The 15375-nt window shown below is 36.4% G+C and overlaps 2 protein-coding genes across 3 annotated transcripts in view; one reads left to right on the top strand and one right to left on the bottom strand.

Annotated features, from left to right (window-relative positions):
- Positions 1-1839: 1839 nt before the first annotated feature.
- zgc:112408 (uncharacterized protein LOC550260 homolog) lies at positions 1840-6338 on the bottom strand. The gene is made up of 7 exons (XM_051687050.1): positions 6250-6338; positions 6049-6152; positions 5634-5703; positions 4706-4788; positions 4422-4625; positions 4074-4208; positions 1840-2095 (listed from the first exon to the last, which is right to left on the bottom strand). Exons 1-7 carry the CDS (start codon positions 6335-6337, stop codon positions 1907-1909), a joined length of 873 nt encoding a protein of 290 aa, XP_051543010.1. The 5' UTR covers position 6338; the 3' UTR covers positions 1840-1906.
- A 2836-nt stretch (positions 6339-9174) lies between these two features.
- Positions 9175-15375, top strand: part of abcc13 (ATP-binding cassette, sub-family C (CFTR/MRP), member 13) — a 17906-nt gene continuing 11705 nt past the window's right edge. The window contains exons 1-9 of one of the 2 annotated variants that reach the window (XM_051687005.1): positions 9175-9409; positions 9611-9786; positions 9889-10068; positions 10263-10521; positions 10648-10713; positions 10895-11032; positions 12848-12994; positions 13082-13160; positions 13637-13685. In XM_051687005.1, coding sequence (XP_051542965.1) covers positions 9206-9409; positions 9611-9786; positions 9889-10068; positions 10263-10521; positions 10648-10713; positions 10895-11032; positions 12848-12994; positions 13082-13160; positions 13637-13685 — 1298 coding nt within the window. In that variant the 5' untranslated portion in view covers positions 9175-9205. Of the gene's footprint in view, positions 9410-9610; positions 9787-9888; positions 10069-10262; positions 10522-10647; positions 10714-10894; positions 11033-12847; positions 12995-13081; positions 13161-13636; positions 13686-15375 lie in introns of those variants that run through there. The other variant, XM_051687003.1, reaches the window with a different exon arrangement.

Here is a 15375-nt window from a genome sequence, read left to right as displayed (position 1 = left end):
GACTGATTGGTGTAATGTAGAAGAGCAACACTGGATGGAAAGAAACTGGGAGAAGTTGTCATTGTTATGTTGTAGTAGTCTCCAGAGAAGCAATAAGCCAGGATATTTGCACAGTCCAGCTCAAACTACCTGCCATGCTTCCCTGCTGAGTGCTTTGAAACCTTGTTTCCTCTAAAATTATGTCATGCATGAAATTACCACTAACAAATGGTTTGTAATCTCACCAACTAACTTTAGAGCATTTTTTCAGTCCATGCAGGTTCTGTTTGTGTGTGTGTGTATGGAGAGGTTATGCAGATATGCAGATGTACAGTAGTTGCAGAAACAGCAATGACTGTGGCTCTGATTAAAACAGTGGTATGTTTCTCTTACAGTCTTTATTAGTATGTCATTGCATTTACACTTGGCCTTTTCAAGTTCAACCCTGTTATGGCACAAAGAACATGTACTGTAAGTACAATAATGTGGAGTGATGATATTTACTAGCTAAGGCCATTATTACAAATTTCCGCACTGATCTTCAAATCCGTAACATTCATCCCCAAAATATTTGGAATGTAACAGTGATATGGGTATATAGATTCAGGAACTAGTTAACTTTATATAAAGCAATGCTTCATGGCTCAAGTTGGCTGATATCTGGCTCAGTCCTCCAACAGGTCAAATGCAGATCACTTCCCATGACGTAATTTAAAAAATGACTTATTGCAGCTAATGGAAGTTACTGTGCGATTACTGTAACACCTAAGCAACAATGCTCTACTGTATTGCTATTAATATTAAAACCATGATTGATAGACTTTATGAATTAGTAAATTCCATAATGACCTGGGAAATATAGCTATTCAAATTGAGATTTAAATGGGCTAAGAGTTATAGTATTTTGTGGCATGGGGACAGTAGAAATGAAAGTGTGTCTTTAGGGTTCAGGGTCAGAACAGAAGCTATTCACATGTGAGGTTGAAACAGATTAGATAGCAGATTACAGTAACTTTACTAAACTGTTCACCCATTTTGCATCTGATGTAGTCAATCCAATTATAGGGCTCACTGATCAGGGCTCACTGGACCCACTTTTCCAGTTTCAGGCCAACAGATTAACAGTAAGTCTTTTGCCATGACAGTGTCAAGAAATGTAACCATCATATTGTCATGTAACTTATACTTCTGAGCATGTGCATTGCACATGTGAGGGACTGCAGAATAATTAATATGTTGCAGTTATAATGCATGTTCTCTGTGTATATTTGAGAATATGTGTATATGTGCATGTGCTCTTATCTCTAAAAGTTGTTAGGTAGGTCTGCTAACACACAGGCATACACAATGCCTGTGTATTTTTATTCTGATACATTCTTACAAGATTACTCTACTACATAAATTGCCTAGGTAGATCAGATCAGAGGTAGGCTGTAAGATATTTAAGGCAAAGTACTGTACATATTACCTACATATGTACCCTAACAGAATTCAGTATTATGTTGCTTCTAAGTTTTATAAAGCATTGCATCACAACATTTGGTGACTTTTTTAAAGGATGACAAAGCTTTAGTGTTAAACTTTTATAATGACAGCATGCACTCAAGCTGGCATGGACTCCACTAGTGCAAAACCTGATGACCCATATTACACCAGCATGATTTGAGAATGTTCCAAAGAGCAACATGTGTGCTTCAATGGAACCAAGGATATCTGACCTTTCGCACCAAGGAGTACAAAACATGCCACACAGGGTCGATGTCACAAATGTGCTTAATTGATTAGTGACCTAGAAATAGTGCTAAACCCTAAATATTTCTTATTAATTTTACATCATAACATTTCTGATTTAAATTGCTGTTGTTTTAAAGTATTGAAAAGCTTAACACTTTCTGTTTATTTTAAGGTTTAAATTCATTTTAGGAGGTCACCTATGCATGAAATGAGAAATAAGGTCCATAGGAACAGGGAAGATCACGGTGGAATTCCTTTCTGATGCTATCTCCGTCAGTGTTTGCATATAGCGCAGCTGAAGAGCTGATGGTGACTCTGACATCACATCTGCCGCCTCCTTCAGAGCACGCGAGGCATTCACCTCTCCCTCTGCAGCTATTACCTGTTCAGGACAAAAAAACACACTCTAATATAGGAGAATCTGTCAAACTTTTTGAGGTCGTGAGCCAATTTAAAAGATCTTACAAAGGCAACACATGACATTCACTGGACAACCACTTTATCATGAATGCGCTCATCATATGAACACAATCCCAATTCACAGTGCCTCTGGCACACACCTCTAATTACTCTGAAATTTCCATTGAGCAAATCCAGTTTGTTTTTCCTTTGCATTGTGCCACAGTGTGAGGACATACAGGCTCAGGTTTCCAGTCAACAATATAATGTCCATTATTATAGTCTTCATTGAATGAGCACTTAAAATTAATTTTACACAGCAAAAATAATTTTCTTTATCAGTTTTGTCTTGTTTCCTAGTAAAATATCTAAACACCCTTAAAACAAAAAAAAAAACAAAAAAAAACTGAGAAGTTAATTTAAGTTAGATAATAAGACTTGTTTTTAGAAAATATATATCTTGAATTAAGTTTTCTTTTCTTACCCCATTGGCAATTAATAATTTTTTTTTTTTTAAGCATAAACCTCAATACATTTTGTCAGATATACACCTCAAACAAGCCAAAGGGTTTGATTTCAATTTCTATACACTGTAAAAAAAAAAATGTCCGTAATTTTAACGGTAAAAGGCTGTAAAAATGCTACAGTGAAAAACCCTTAATTGGTAAAAATGTAGTTACCTTAAAATATACGGTACAAAATTGTAATATATTTAAAAAGACAAAACATGTAGTTTTACGGAATAAATTTGTAAAAATAAAAAAATATAGATGTAAAAAGTCTGATTTCCCCATATAATTAATGTTAAAAATGTATATCATGTCTAACATGGAGTACATGTACTTTTTACAGTAAATTATTGTTAAAATTACAGTTAAAAACAATAATCGGGCGTTCCCAGAATTCCCTGCGTGACCTATTATATTTAATTATATTTTATGGGAATAGTTATGTTTCTTCTTATTTTAATATCAGTTACGTACATTGGGGTGTTCTGTTTTATATTTAATGTAGTTTAGTTAATATTTACTGCATTATTTAAATTTCACATGTGTTACACTGATGGTGTTTAGTGTTTGTGTGAGTGACACTGAGCACTGTCTCTACATGTTTATTAGTCATTGCTCCTGGAAGAGCCTCTATTGATTAACTTCATGTCATCATGCCTTCTGTAATTACTACAGTGATTAACAATACATTATAAAGTGAAAAGCAGATTTTTACAGTTTCAGAAGGTTAATATCAAGTTTACCATTTAATAAAATAAACGACAATAATGCACCGTGAAATATACAGGCATCAAAATTACATCCCGTAAAGCCTGAAACGTGGTTACCGTATTTTTTTACAGTGAATTTCTGGCAACTACAGCTGCCAGTTTTTACTGTAAATTTAACAGGATTTTTTTTACAGTGTATGTTTGATTTTCAAGTAAATTAATTTTGTTTTAAAGAATTTTTCGCTGGAAAACAGGTCAAAAATACTGATAAAAAATTATTGATTTATCTATTTTTTCTGTGTATGAGAAATCAGATAAACATAAGCAACATAATCACTGCAGCAGAGGGATGCCTTAAGGAATAACTGAATGAACGTTAGATAAATGAGTGAAAAGATAAACAATTTTCTTTCATCTTGCCAAGTCATTAGAAAATGTAACAGCAAACCAATAACAAAAAAACAGGGTAAGTGTCTAGAACAGCAAAGCTTTTGCAATGCTTTACTGATCCGCAGCTCTTGTTATGGAAATTTATTGGCTTAGGGGGGTTACAGTTCATCTATCCCTTTGAGCGTGTGCAGGGGGCTGCAGGTGTTCATCCACCAATCAGAGAACGCTGTGTCTCCCCAGACAGACACAACACAAAGCCGCAAAGCTGATAAGTCTAAACTTGGCAGACTCCGGAGAACAGATATGCTGTGTTTGTGTGTGAAGCAAGTAATAGTCTTTCAGTGACTCTCACCTTGGCCCGGGCATCTCTGGAGGCCTCTGCTTCAGCTGCCATTGCTCTCTGCAAAGTGGTGGGCAGTTTGACATCTTTAAGCTCTACCCGTTCCACTCTGATACCCCAGTTCTTGGATGCGGCATACAGCACTGCCTGTTAGGCAAAGGATGTATGGCAGGCTGCATGAGTATTTTGATTGCCAGGGTATTTTTCACAGAGCATTAAATTATTTGCTTTTGCATTGCTGGTCCAAAATGCAAAGATAGTGAAACAAATTCATCTGGTATATTTAGAAAATGGTGGAGACAACGAAGATACTGAGATTTTTTAGACATGCTGTTTTGTGGTTTGTGAGAGTTATCACACCTCCATCTGTTCTGACATCTCCTCACGGTCTTTTAAGATGTCTGCCAGGCTCTTGGTACCCAGCATGTTTCTTAAAGTGGTCTGTGCCAGCATCTGTGTGGCATGATTAGCATTCTCTACTTTGGTAATAGAGACAGTGGGGTTGAAGACTCGGTAGTAGACCACGCCATCCACCATGATAGTCACAGAGTCTTTGGTCAGCACCTGAGGAGGCATGTAACTGTGAAATCTTTAACTGTATTTTGACATATTTGGCCCTTTAGAACTGCAGGTGCAATACTCACCTCTTGAGGAGGGATGTCGAAAGACACTGTCCGCATATCTACCTTCCGAAATGTGTCCACACATGGAATAATCCAGAACAACCCTTAAGAATGATATGTAAACTGTCAGCACAGCGCAGTTGTACTGTAAACAAACACTTAAAAAATTATTTATGAGTTTCAGAAGATAGGTGAAGTTAGGTGAAAATTGTCCTTTTTATTTACATATTTTAATATAGACTTATTTATCCTTTTTTAATTAAAGGTGAAATAATCCTTAAAGGAATAGTTCACCCAAAAATGAAAATTCTCTCATCTATTTACCCTCATGCCATCCCAGATGTGTATGACTTTCTTTCTTCTGCAGAACACAAATTATGATTTTTACAAGAATATATCAGCTCTGTAGGTCCATACAATGCAAGTGAACGGGTGCCAAAATGTTGACGCTCCAAAAAGCACATAAAGGCATCATAAAAGTAACCCATATGACTCCAGTGTTTTAATCCATATCTTCAGAAGTGATATGATCAGTGTGGGTGAGAAACAGACCAATATTTAAGATCTTTTTTGCTTGAAATGTTTCTCCCTGCCCGGTAGGGGGCGATATGTATGAAGAATGTGAATCACCAAAAACACAAGAAAAGAATGTGAAAGTGATCTGTTTCTCACCCACACCTATCATATCACTTCTGAAGATATTGGTTCAACTACTGGAGTCTTATGGATTACTTTTATCCTGACCTATGTGATTTTTTGGAGCTTCAAAATTTTGGCACCCATTCACTTGCATTGTATGGACCAAAAGAGCTGAGATATTCTAAGAATCTTCATTTGAGTTCATCAGATGAAAGAAAGTCACACATATCTTGGATGGCATAAGGGTGAGTAAATGATGAGAGAATTTTCATTTTTGGATAAACTACTCCTTTAAGTAATAATTACTCACCAGGTCCTTTAGCACCGCCACGGAGTCTTCCCAAACGGAAAATAACTGCTCTCTCATATTCCTGGACGACCTTTTAATGAAAGGAAAAGGCTATGAGGATTTAATATTTGCATATTGATCTGGTGTGATCTGATTTCACATTTGCTTGTATAATTTGTGTCTTCATAATTGCAGCTGTCTGTTTGCATTAAACTCTTACTTGAGTTATTAAGGGAATTAAGTTTTTGTTTATATATTTGGGAATTTTTTTTACAGACAAGTTAATCTATGGATTTAAAATATCTCATCTAATCCTTCTCAGCTTCTTGAACTGATGATCAGTTCATTATTTGAAGTGATCTAAGTATGTAATTCCCAGATAAATACCTTACAATTAATACCTGCGGTAATTCAATAAAAGTAATTCTTAACTTACCTTCATACAACCCCACACCGAGAAAGGAAATGTAAGAATGACAAGAAGAAAGGAGAAAAAAGTAAGGAGGTGTCCACAAAACCCAGAGTTGGATTGATCACCATCTGATAAAAACCAAAGGTAAAAGGTTAGTCCCTGTTCAATGGTCTCAACATAAAAATAATCTAAATAAACATATTTCAAGAGAAATTTGGTAATCACCTGACTGGAATATGTCGTTTGTATCACTCTCTTGCTTTGTTGCAGGTTCAATTTTGTTACTGGACCTCTCATTCTGAGGAGACAGCATTATAGACATGTTGGTAGTTGTTTTCTGTTTAACAGATTGTAAAAATCTACTTTGCATGAGATATTTAAGGTGAATTAAATACACTCTCTTTTTCCATTACCGCCCCTTTTCACACACAAGACGGCATGGGCCTTTGTGTGTCAAGTTGCTCAGCAACAAAACTGGGCTTATGTTAAACCAGAAAGTAAATTACTTGTTTGCTCATTCTTGTCCTGAGCCCACCTTTTCTACATAATGAAATATCATCCATTTGTTTACACATACCATGAACAAATGCTTTTGTTTTTTGTTTCTACAAATAAATTTAGCCAGAAGAGAGAGAGATTTAGACAGGTCAAATAAACAAATTATCTTTTGCTTTTGCTCTCTCTCTCTCTCTCTCTCTCTCTCTCTCTCGCTCTCTCGCTCTATCTATTTTATTTAAACATCCTAAAAGTAGCCTAATGTGAAAAGAAGCTGTGTTATTCTTCAAAATATATTATTTTAAGGTTACAATCTTTGGCCATCTAATGTTCCTTTTTCACCTGCATGTTTTCAAAATGCATCCTAATTTTATTTTTGATTTGAGACCTGCTGCAATCAATAATCCACAACAAATTCCTCTTTTGTGCAAACAACACACAGTTAATATACTGTTAATTAATGTGAACTTGGTACAATAGGATTTTGAATTAATGAAGGATGAATTCTTAATATGTCATTTCTGTGCCTCATTAAATGTTTAATTATTAATAATTATTTTAGCTAGCAAACTAACTCTCATTAATGTAGATGTCTCATTTTTATAATTGTACTTTATTTTAAAATGACGTATCAGTCAGTCAAGATTTTTTGCCTTTCTTTTTACAGACCTTTCAGCCTATTTTTAGGGCCATTAATATTTTTATGAAATTTATGCACATTTTACCTCCAATTCTCGTTACCGCAATGCAGAAAAGATAGTCAACATGATATTCTCATATTAAAAAAAAATATATATATATATATATATATATATATAGCCATAGCAGTACTCCCTAGATTCTGCCTCTCCTTTTCACAGATTTGAATAAAATAAAATCATACTGTTCAACAGCATGTTTATTTTTACAATAATATAGTTAAAAAAATAATAATAATGTGTTACAATAATGAGAATAATTGAAAACAATGGAAATAGTTCAAAGATTATTTATTTATTTATTTTTAGTCAATTTTGTTGTGTTAGACTGGACGTCCGCTCCAAACAAACAGAGGTATTTTTTGCCCCAACAGAGCCTTAGTGTTTACAGTTTTTGAGAATATTAACTGAAGAACCGCAGATGTCTCTGCATATTAAGATGGGATAGGAAAAAGTATTTTATTCCAGAAAATTTGTTCTGAAAATAGCCACAATCCTAAACATATAATGGTCTTAAATGTTGGTATTATTTTAATTATGCAAAATATAATTTCTTTTTCTTCTTCTACTTTTTCTTCTTCTTCTTTTATTTTTATTATTTTTTAATTATTATTATTGGTTTGTAGTTAAATATCACCATGGCATTTTCTTGACAGGTTTTGTAAGAATCGCCTATTAAAGATTCTAGAGGGCACATCGAATATTTTTACATCTAACTAGTTTTTTCTGTAATTTTTTTATTTATTTATTTATTTATTTTATTTTTTTTTTGTCTACAGTTTTTTTTCTCTCTCTCTCTCTCTCTAAATGTTTTATTAAAACAATTTTAAGATGTATTTTCAGTGTTTTGTCAGTTGAACGTTCAACACCAATTTATACAACAGAAGGCTACAACCCACAGAAGACACAGTCTGTCCCAGACAGAAGAAAATGAATCTCAGCCTCGTTTTCATTCCTGTCAATAATTAAATCACGGCTACTCTGAATAAGGTCTATATAGCCAGAAGGTATTTCTAAACATAACTCTAAACCAAACCCTACCATATTTTTCAAATAGTATTTTAAATGTTTGTTTTAGAAATATATTATCTAGCCCGACTCAAAATGAACCTACACCTCACCGTGCTGTTGACAGCTGTGAGACACGCCCTCATCCAAATGCGCTTCCCTCATTGGGTATGTGCGCACGCGCCCTGTTCCCCTATATTTATTCTCAAGAAACGCTTTTATTCTGCAAATAAAACGCAAAATACGCTTGCAAAACACATTAGAGGACGTGTAAATCGTGAATGACGTCGGGAAGTTTAAAATGCGTGAAATGTTGTCTACTTTATTTTCCAATAACGTGCTATTGTTCTAGTTGTGTGGCACGCTTCATGATACGCGCATGCAGCCTTGCAGGGTTTCACTGCTGCTATTGTTTTTTACACACTGCCAGCTTCCTAGAAGCCTTATTGAACTGAGGTAAGCACAACTTTCATTTTTCATTAAAAACGGAATGTCTGTTTGATTGAGTCAAGACCATTGGAGAAGTTCGCATTAATTATAGATACTCGCAATACATTGAAAAAAGTGTTTGTTTGAAACTGTTGGCATTTATATAAATAAATACTTTATATGATTTTTTTAATTAAATAATTTGTATTTAATTCATATTTTTTATTTATATTTATTTTAACTGAAATATTTCCGTTTGTAAGCGTAAATAAATTAATAATTAAATGAATATTTTTTTCTTTTTTTACTTTCAACTTTATTTTTTTGATGAAAGATCATATACATTATATTGATACACCTAATACTAGCTTTATAATATTTATCTAATAAATGCATATTAGCTTGATTCATTTAGTGTCAAATATGTTGCTGTAAATGCATAATAGAGACTCTTTTGCCTCCTACTGTGAGATATGTCCTGCTATTTGTGTTCAGTGCCAAAAGTGTTTTGCCACCTTAGCCAAATAAACTACTGGTGAATAAGGTAAGCCATGAATAATTCTGTCATAAGAATCTATGCTCTCTATCCAGGAGCCTTTAACAAAAAATGTTCTTCTCTTTTCAGGCTGGTTGTCATGGGCCACAGGGGACCACTGTGGTTGGCTGACCTTTGTAAGCTGTATAATGAGGACTCTGTCCACACCCTGTGCTCTCTGTTTGAGCATGAGTGGAAAAAACAACAGAATTACTATGAGGTAACTGTGAAGATACAAAACAAGTGTAGTGTTGTGTTTGATGTGCATCTTGATTTATCACAGTGTTAATTAGACAGTTGGTCTGGAATATTTCACCCCTCCAGGCACTGGGCTTTCGTTGTTGTTTGTATCAGAGAGATTCCTTTTATGGAAAGCATGATGTAAACAGAATGTAACTTTGTCATTATTTGGATAATACAGAGATTGAACCCAGAAGAGGAATCTGGGAGAGAGACATTGCTGTTCTCCAGTAACACTTCTTCTGGTTACTCACTCCTCTATGCAATATTGAAGACTTTCCGTCCAAACTTAATCAAAGTTGTGCTTCTGAGACTGTCAACTGATCTTCTTGGCATTCTCAGGCCTTTGACTCTCAGGTATGATCATGACATCATTTCAAGCCACAATTAAAACTTTACGTTTGAATTTGGGTGTTTAATATTCAGACTTTTAACCAAATCTGTGGCTTTTAACCACAGATGGGTTATCCTGTTCTGTGAGAGGCAGCCTTTGTTTGACTGGGTGGGATACACATATTCACTGGTGGTGCTGGGGGCAGTTTTCTGCTTTGCTGTTTCTAAATATCAGCTTGAGAGACACAGCAGTGTAACAATAGCCAATGCACAAGCTGTTCTGGCTGACGCCCTCTACAGGAAGGTGAGGATCATTATCTCACTCCTGAAGTTGAGCACTCTTGAGGCTGATTATTTTTTTTTTTCTCCCACCAAAACCTCTTTTGTGAGTGTTAGCAATACATTTCTTCTTTTCTACCCAAAGCTTATTTATTTGCTGAAATTTTTCTCTTTTTCATTCATGTTTCATGTTCCCTCCATTTCTCCCTCCTATACATTTGAAAGACATTGTCTCTTTCCCATAGTTCTCAACTGCAATCCAACACCACTGATGCTGACACTCTACTGTCAGTGGAGGTTGAGCGTGTGGCAGGACTGGGAGTCACACTGGCCTGTCTCTGGTCCTCCCCCCTGAGAGTCGCTCTGTATCTGAGCTTACTTTGGAGGGAACTAGGCCCTGGTGTGCTGGTGGGGGCGGCATTACTGATAGTCCTCATCTCTGTCCGTATCGCAGTGGAGCGCAAAGTCAAACAGCTTCGGGTTAGTAAGGGGACACTGCTCAAGAGTTGCCAGGAGTGTGTGTGTATTTGAACCTAAAATTAGACAAGGATATTATAATGTAAATGTTTGATGCTGCTATGTTTTATGATCTTTGTTGATCCTCAGAGTTCTCAAGAGATCATCAGGGAAAGGAGTGAAAAGCTTGTTAAGGAAATGCTGCATAAACTTAAGGTCTTTTCAGTTGTTAATCCTTTCATGTGATCCTGTCATTGTCCTAGAATTCATTTAAATAGTTTGATAGATTTATAGATGAAACACTTGCTAAATAGTGCTATATTGTACTGTTTTCAATCTGTCTCTTTCCAGCCTCTATATTTCATGGATTTTGAAACTGCTATTTTAATCTGTGTAGGCGCTGAAGTTTCTTGCATGGGAGCCATGGTTCCATCAGAGAGTTTCAGAGTCACGGGCCAGTGAGCTGGAGATACTACAAATTCTGAGATATCTGACAGCCTTCTCTTTGCTTGATTCAATCTGTATGCCTTTCCTGGTGAGTGCTTGGTAATTTTCTTGCCATAAATTACTGTCAGTGCCGACTGTTGGTGTTGAAAATTTGTGTTTAGATATTCCACTTCTTACCTGAAAAATCCATAATGATCCAACAGTGAATTCGGCAACAGTAGGTCGAAAGTTCTCCAGTTGAAATCGGTCTGTGCTTAATGAATATTCGAATCACTGCCCCCCAGTGGCCGAAATGGGAGTGTTGTTGAATGTACGCATGCATGTGTGCTCTGGTTTCTGGGTGAAATGTCCACAGAGTGGTGCCAAAAGCGAGTTGTAAATTGAGTTGTTTTTGATTGTAAATGATGTAATACAGTCAACAGGAATGCATATTTTATTAACCATATGCCCAAACCCCAAACTTAAACCTAACCATCAGTGGAGTAGAAATTTAACCTTAGAGGGAAAATGCTTCTGAATCGCACTCCTCATTGATTATGTGAGGGTGATTCATTGATTCACACACCTCCAGAGCCCGTGTCTCAGAGGCTGCTCACGCAACATGCAATCAGTAGCATCACAGGAAAAGGTAAGCACATACATCAATCAGCCACAACATTAAAACCACCTGCCTAATATTGTGTAGCTCCCCCTTGTGCCGCCAAAACAGCGCCACCCCGCATCTTAGAATAGCATTCTGAGATGCTATTCTTCTCACCACAATTGTACAGAGCGGTTATCTGAGTTACCATAGACTTTGTCAGTTCGAACTAGTCTGGCCATTCTCTGTTGTCCTCTTTCATCAACAAGGCATTTCTGTCCACAGAACTGCCGCTCACTGGATGTTTTTTGTTTTTGTCACCATTCTGAGTAAATTCTAGAGACTGTTGTGTGTGAAAATCCCAGGAGATCAGTTACAGAAATACTCAAACAGTCTGGCACCAACAATCATCCATGCGATAATCTAATCAGCTAATCATGTGGCAGCAGTGCAGTGTATAAAATCATGCAGATATGTGAAAAAATGTGATCTCAGTGATTTGGACAGTGGCATGATTGTTGGTGCCAGACGGGCTTGTTCGAGTATTTCTGTAACTGCTGAACTCCTGGGATTTTAATGCATAACAGTCTCTAGAATTGACTCAGAATGGTGCCAAAAACAAAAGACATCCAGTGAGCGGCAATTCTGTGGATGGAAATGCCTTGTTGATGAGAGAGGTCAACAGAGAAGGCCAGACTGGTTCGATCTGACAAAGTCTACGTTAACTCAGATAACCACTCTATACAACTGTGGTGAGAAGAATAGCATCTCAGAATTTTATTCTGAGCTGCGGGTTTGCACTGTTTTGGCAGAACGAAGGGGACCTACACTATATTAAGCAGGTGGTTTTAATGTTGTGGCCGATCGGCGTGTGTATTAATGCAAAGATGTCTAATGGGAGATTGCACTTTTCTGTAACTCAGCCGTATGGGGTCGATATCAATGTACCAGGACATTTGGTAGCAACATGTCCACTGTGATCATGTTGAAAAATAAATGTTTTAGTTACTACCAATGCAATCCCCTTTCAATGACTGACTTCAAATTACCATGCTTCTCTTCTCCAGATGCAGAGGGGCTTACTAACAAAACAAATCCACAGAGCTCTGAGATTAAACCCAAACCAAAGTCTATTATAGATTACAATCTGAGGTCAGAACATTGAGGTCCCCGTGATGCCACTCATTCAGAACATCAGAACAGGCTTTAGTCATAACCTATTATCCTCTGCCACAGTCCCCATTATTCTGTAAAGACCAGATGGACTGTACATCTATTCTTTGTCCTTTATTTCCCATATTATTATTTTGTCTCTCCATGCAGGTTTCTTTCTCTGGTCTTGGTTTGTTTGTCCTGGTGGATGATGGGAATGTCCTCACCCCATCTCAGATCTTTACATGCCTCTGTTACTTCAGATTGCTGTGTCCCACTCTGCAGGAGCTCCCTGCACACTTCTCTGGCCTCAAACAGGTGATGTGGATTTGGCATAACATGAAAACATACTTATTAGATTTAACAGAACTTACAAAACATTGATGTTTTGCATGATTTACACAGGCACAGCAGTCTCTTTGCCATCTGGAGAAAGTCTTTCTTAGTAAGGATCTGGGCACCTCTCACTTGGTTACTACGGAAGGTATAGTCACACTATATTTATTGTCACAAATGCACAAAGAAGGTAGTTTTATTTTTATGGCTAGAATTGGAAGCCCATTGGAAAGAAAAATCACAAATGAGATCTCTCTAATTTCTCAAATGATTCTCTTAGACTCTGTTGAGATTAAAAAGAGAGCAAATGAATTTTCTCCTAAAAAAAGACCCTAGTGATCTCAAATGTGTAACCTCTAGAGTTTCAGGAGAGAACAGTGTCTCAAACTGTGTTCAGATTTGCCACTACCAAAATATATCAAATGTCAGAAAATTCAATATGAACAGACCAAATTATCTGAGCTATTCTATAAACATAAATCTCTTGTGTTTGTTGTAATTTCTGAGACTGATACTTAAATTAAACAAATTATCCTGGGCCATAAAAGAGCAGCCTTGGTGCAATATAATTTTGCTCTGGGAATAATTGTATTTGTTAATGAAAAACATCCTTTCTTTTCCTAGGAACTACAGAAGAGCTTCCACCTGACAGCTCCCAACAGCAGTGCCACAGGTAAGTTGTTTGTGTTTCTGTTTGTGAAAGGAAGAAGAATTGTCTTTGAAGTTGCCAGTAAAGATGTTTAGCCCTTATATAGTGACTTCATATTCGAGAATAGGTTAAAAGATCAATGTAAAATTATTCCTACATGTCTCTATCTCCTGTCATCACTAACATGGAGTGAAACTGCATGAAACCGCATGATCCTGACAGCATAATCTCCACTCTTTACTCTGATGAAGACTCTGTGTCTGTCTGTCTGTGTGTGTGTGTGTGTGTGTGTGTTACCTTTTGTCATTTGATTGGAGATAGCCCAGAACAATGGGTTAAGCACTCTGTGTGATCTGACCCATGGGTCAGCCTTGTCCTGTGCATTGGGGATCCAGCATTAATGTATTACAATAGCTTTAATCCAAGACAAACCTGCATGCATTTAAGAGCATTAGCCATGCTTCTTATTATTAAGATCCTTTTGATATCCCTCGAAGAATTAATCATGATTTTTTATACTGTTTTATCTGTACTAGAGTGGTTTGTCAGGGGTTAATTTGGGTTTTCAGAGGTGAAAATCTGGTGGTGATCCTGAAATGTTTGTATTGAAACAAACAAAACATTGCACTGGAGTATGCACATACAGAATTGAATGGATTGTAAAACAAAATGGCATCTTTTTATTATTATTATTATTATTATTATTGAAGGTTGTGGAGTGCCATTCCAAATGTATTTCCCAATCCCAATTTAATCCCTGTTTTATTCATGACGGTAAGTGCAGGAAAAGAAAGGATGTAGTTGAAAGAAGAAAAGGTGGGGCATGTGACTCACAGGATGATGGGCCCTGATACAATCTCATAAAAAAAGAAAATCATGAGCTTGTATCTCCTCTTCCTATTGACCAAACAGGGCTGCTGAAATTCCCTTTGATTTCCACATTAATGAGCTGGGAGAACAAGATACACCAACATGTTTCCCCACCTTGCCTGCATTTGTTTTGTGCTACGATGCAAACCTACCTTCAGTATATGATTTGTTGGCCCAGAACATATCCATGAGCTTTTTCAATCAAGATTTTAGATTAAAATGTATATAAATGTGTAAGGGATCGTGTATATTGTGATGCTGTGACTGGTCACAATTTAATTAAAATTTTACAAAATTTTTAATCACATTTGTGCCTTCACTAGTTCATTTTAAATGGACTTGGGTGTGACTAATGCATTTTTTAGAGTACAAATATTCTATGTAGTCTCTTATTATTATTGGTCATAAAATCTGTATGCATAATAATTATATATATATATATATATAAAACTAGCATAATTCTGTTTTAAAGGGGTTATGACATGAGGAATTAAATGTACCAATTTTTTATTATTTTTTTACATAAGAGTTCATTGTAGTTTCAGAACTCAAAACTTCCTCCTTGCTGCAAAAAGAGCATTTGTTGAAACCAAGCAGCCAAAACGACTCATTCTCTACTTCCTCCACATTGTGATGTCACTGTAGACATTTGCATCTGACCGCCTCCACAACAAAATATCAACGCCTACTTTATCTTGTCACTTCCATAGCCCCGCACAGTAGTGGTGAGCAGTGAGATGGCAAGGAAAGAGCAGGTTAGTCAAGAGCAGAGAGACAATTAGAACAGTGGGCATTACTGTCAAGTCTTAAAGGAGATGCAGCACCAGAATTGAGCGTTTCTAAT

Source organism: Myxocyprinus asiaticus, chromosome 44 (assembly GCF_019703515.2).
Source record: "Myxocyprinus asiaticus isolate MX2 ecotype Aquarium Trade chromosome 44, UBuf_Myxa_2, whole genome shotgun sequence".
NCBI lineage: Eukaryota > Metazoa > Chordata > Actinopteri > Cypriniformes > Catostomidae > Myxocyprinus > Myxocyprinus asiaticus.
The sequence above is the reverse complement of the archived record's forward strand: the minus strand, read 5'-3'. Positions and strand labels throughout refer to the sequence as shown.

Excerpts from the sequence above, each read along its gene's own strand:
- zgc:112408 (XM_051687050.1), bottom strand. The coding sequence starts at position 6,337 with ATGCTGTCTCCTCAGAATGAGAGGTCCAGTAACAAAATTGAACCTGCA. Across the intron at positions 6,153-6,249 it reads AAACGACATATTCCAGTCAG|ATGGTGATCAATCCAACTCT; the intron begins GTGATTACCAAA and ends GGTTTTTATCAG. Across the intron at positions 5,704-6,048 it reads CGGTGTGGGGTTGTATGAAG|GTCGTCCAGGAATATGAGAG; the intron begins GTAAGTTAAGAA and ends TTTCATTAAAAG.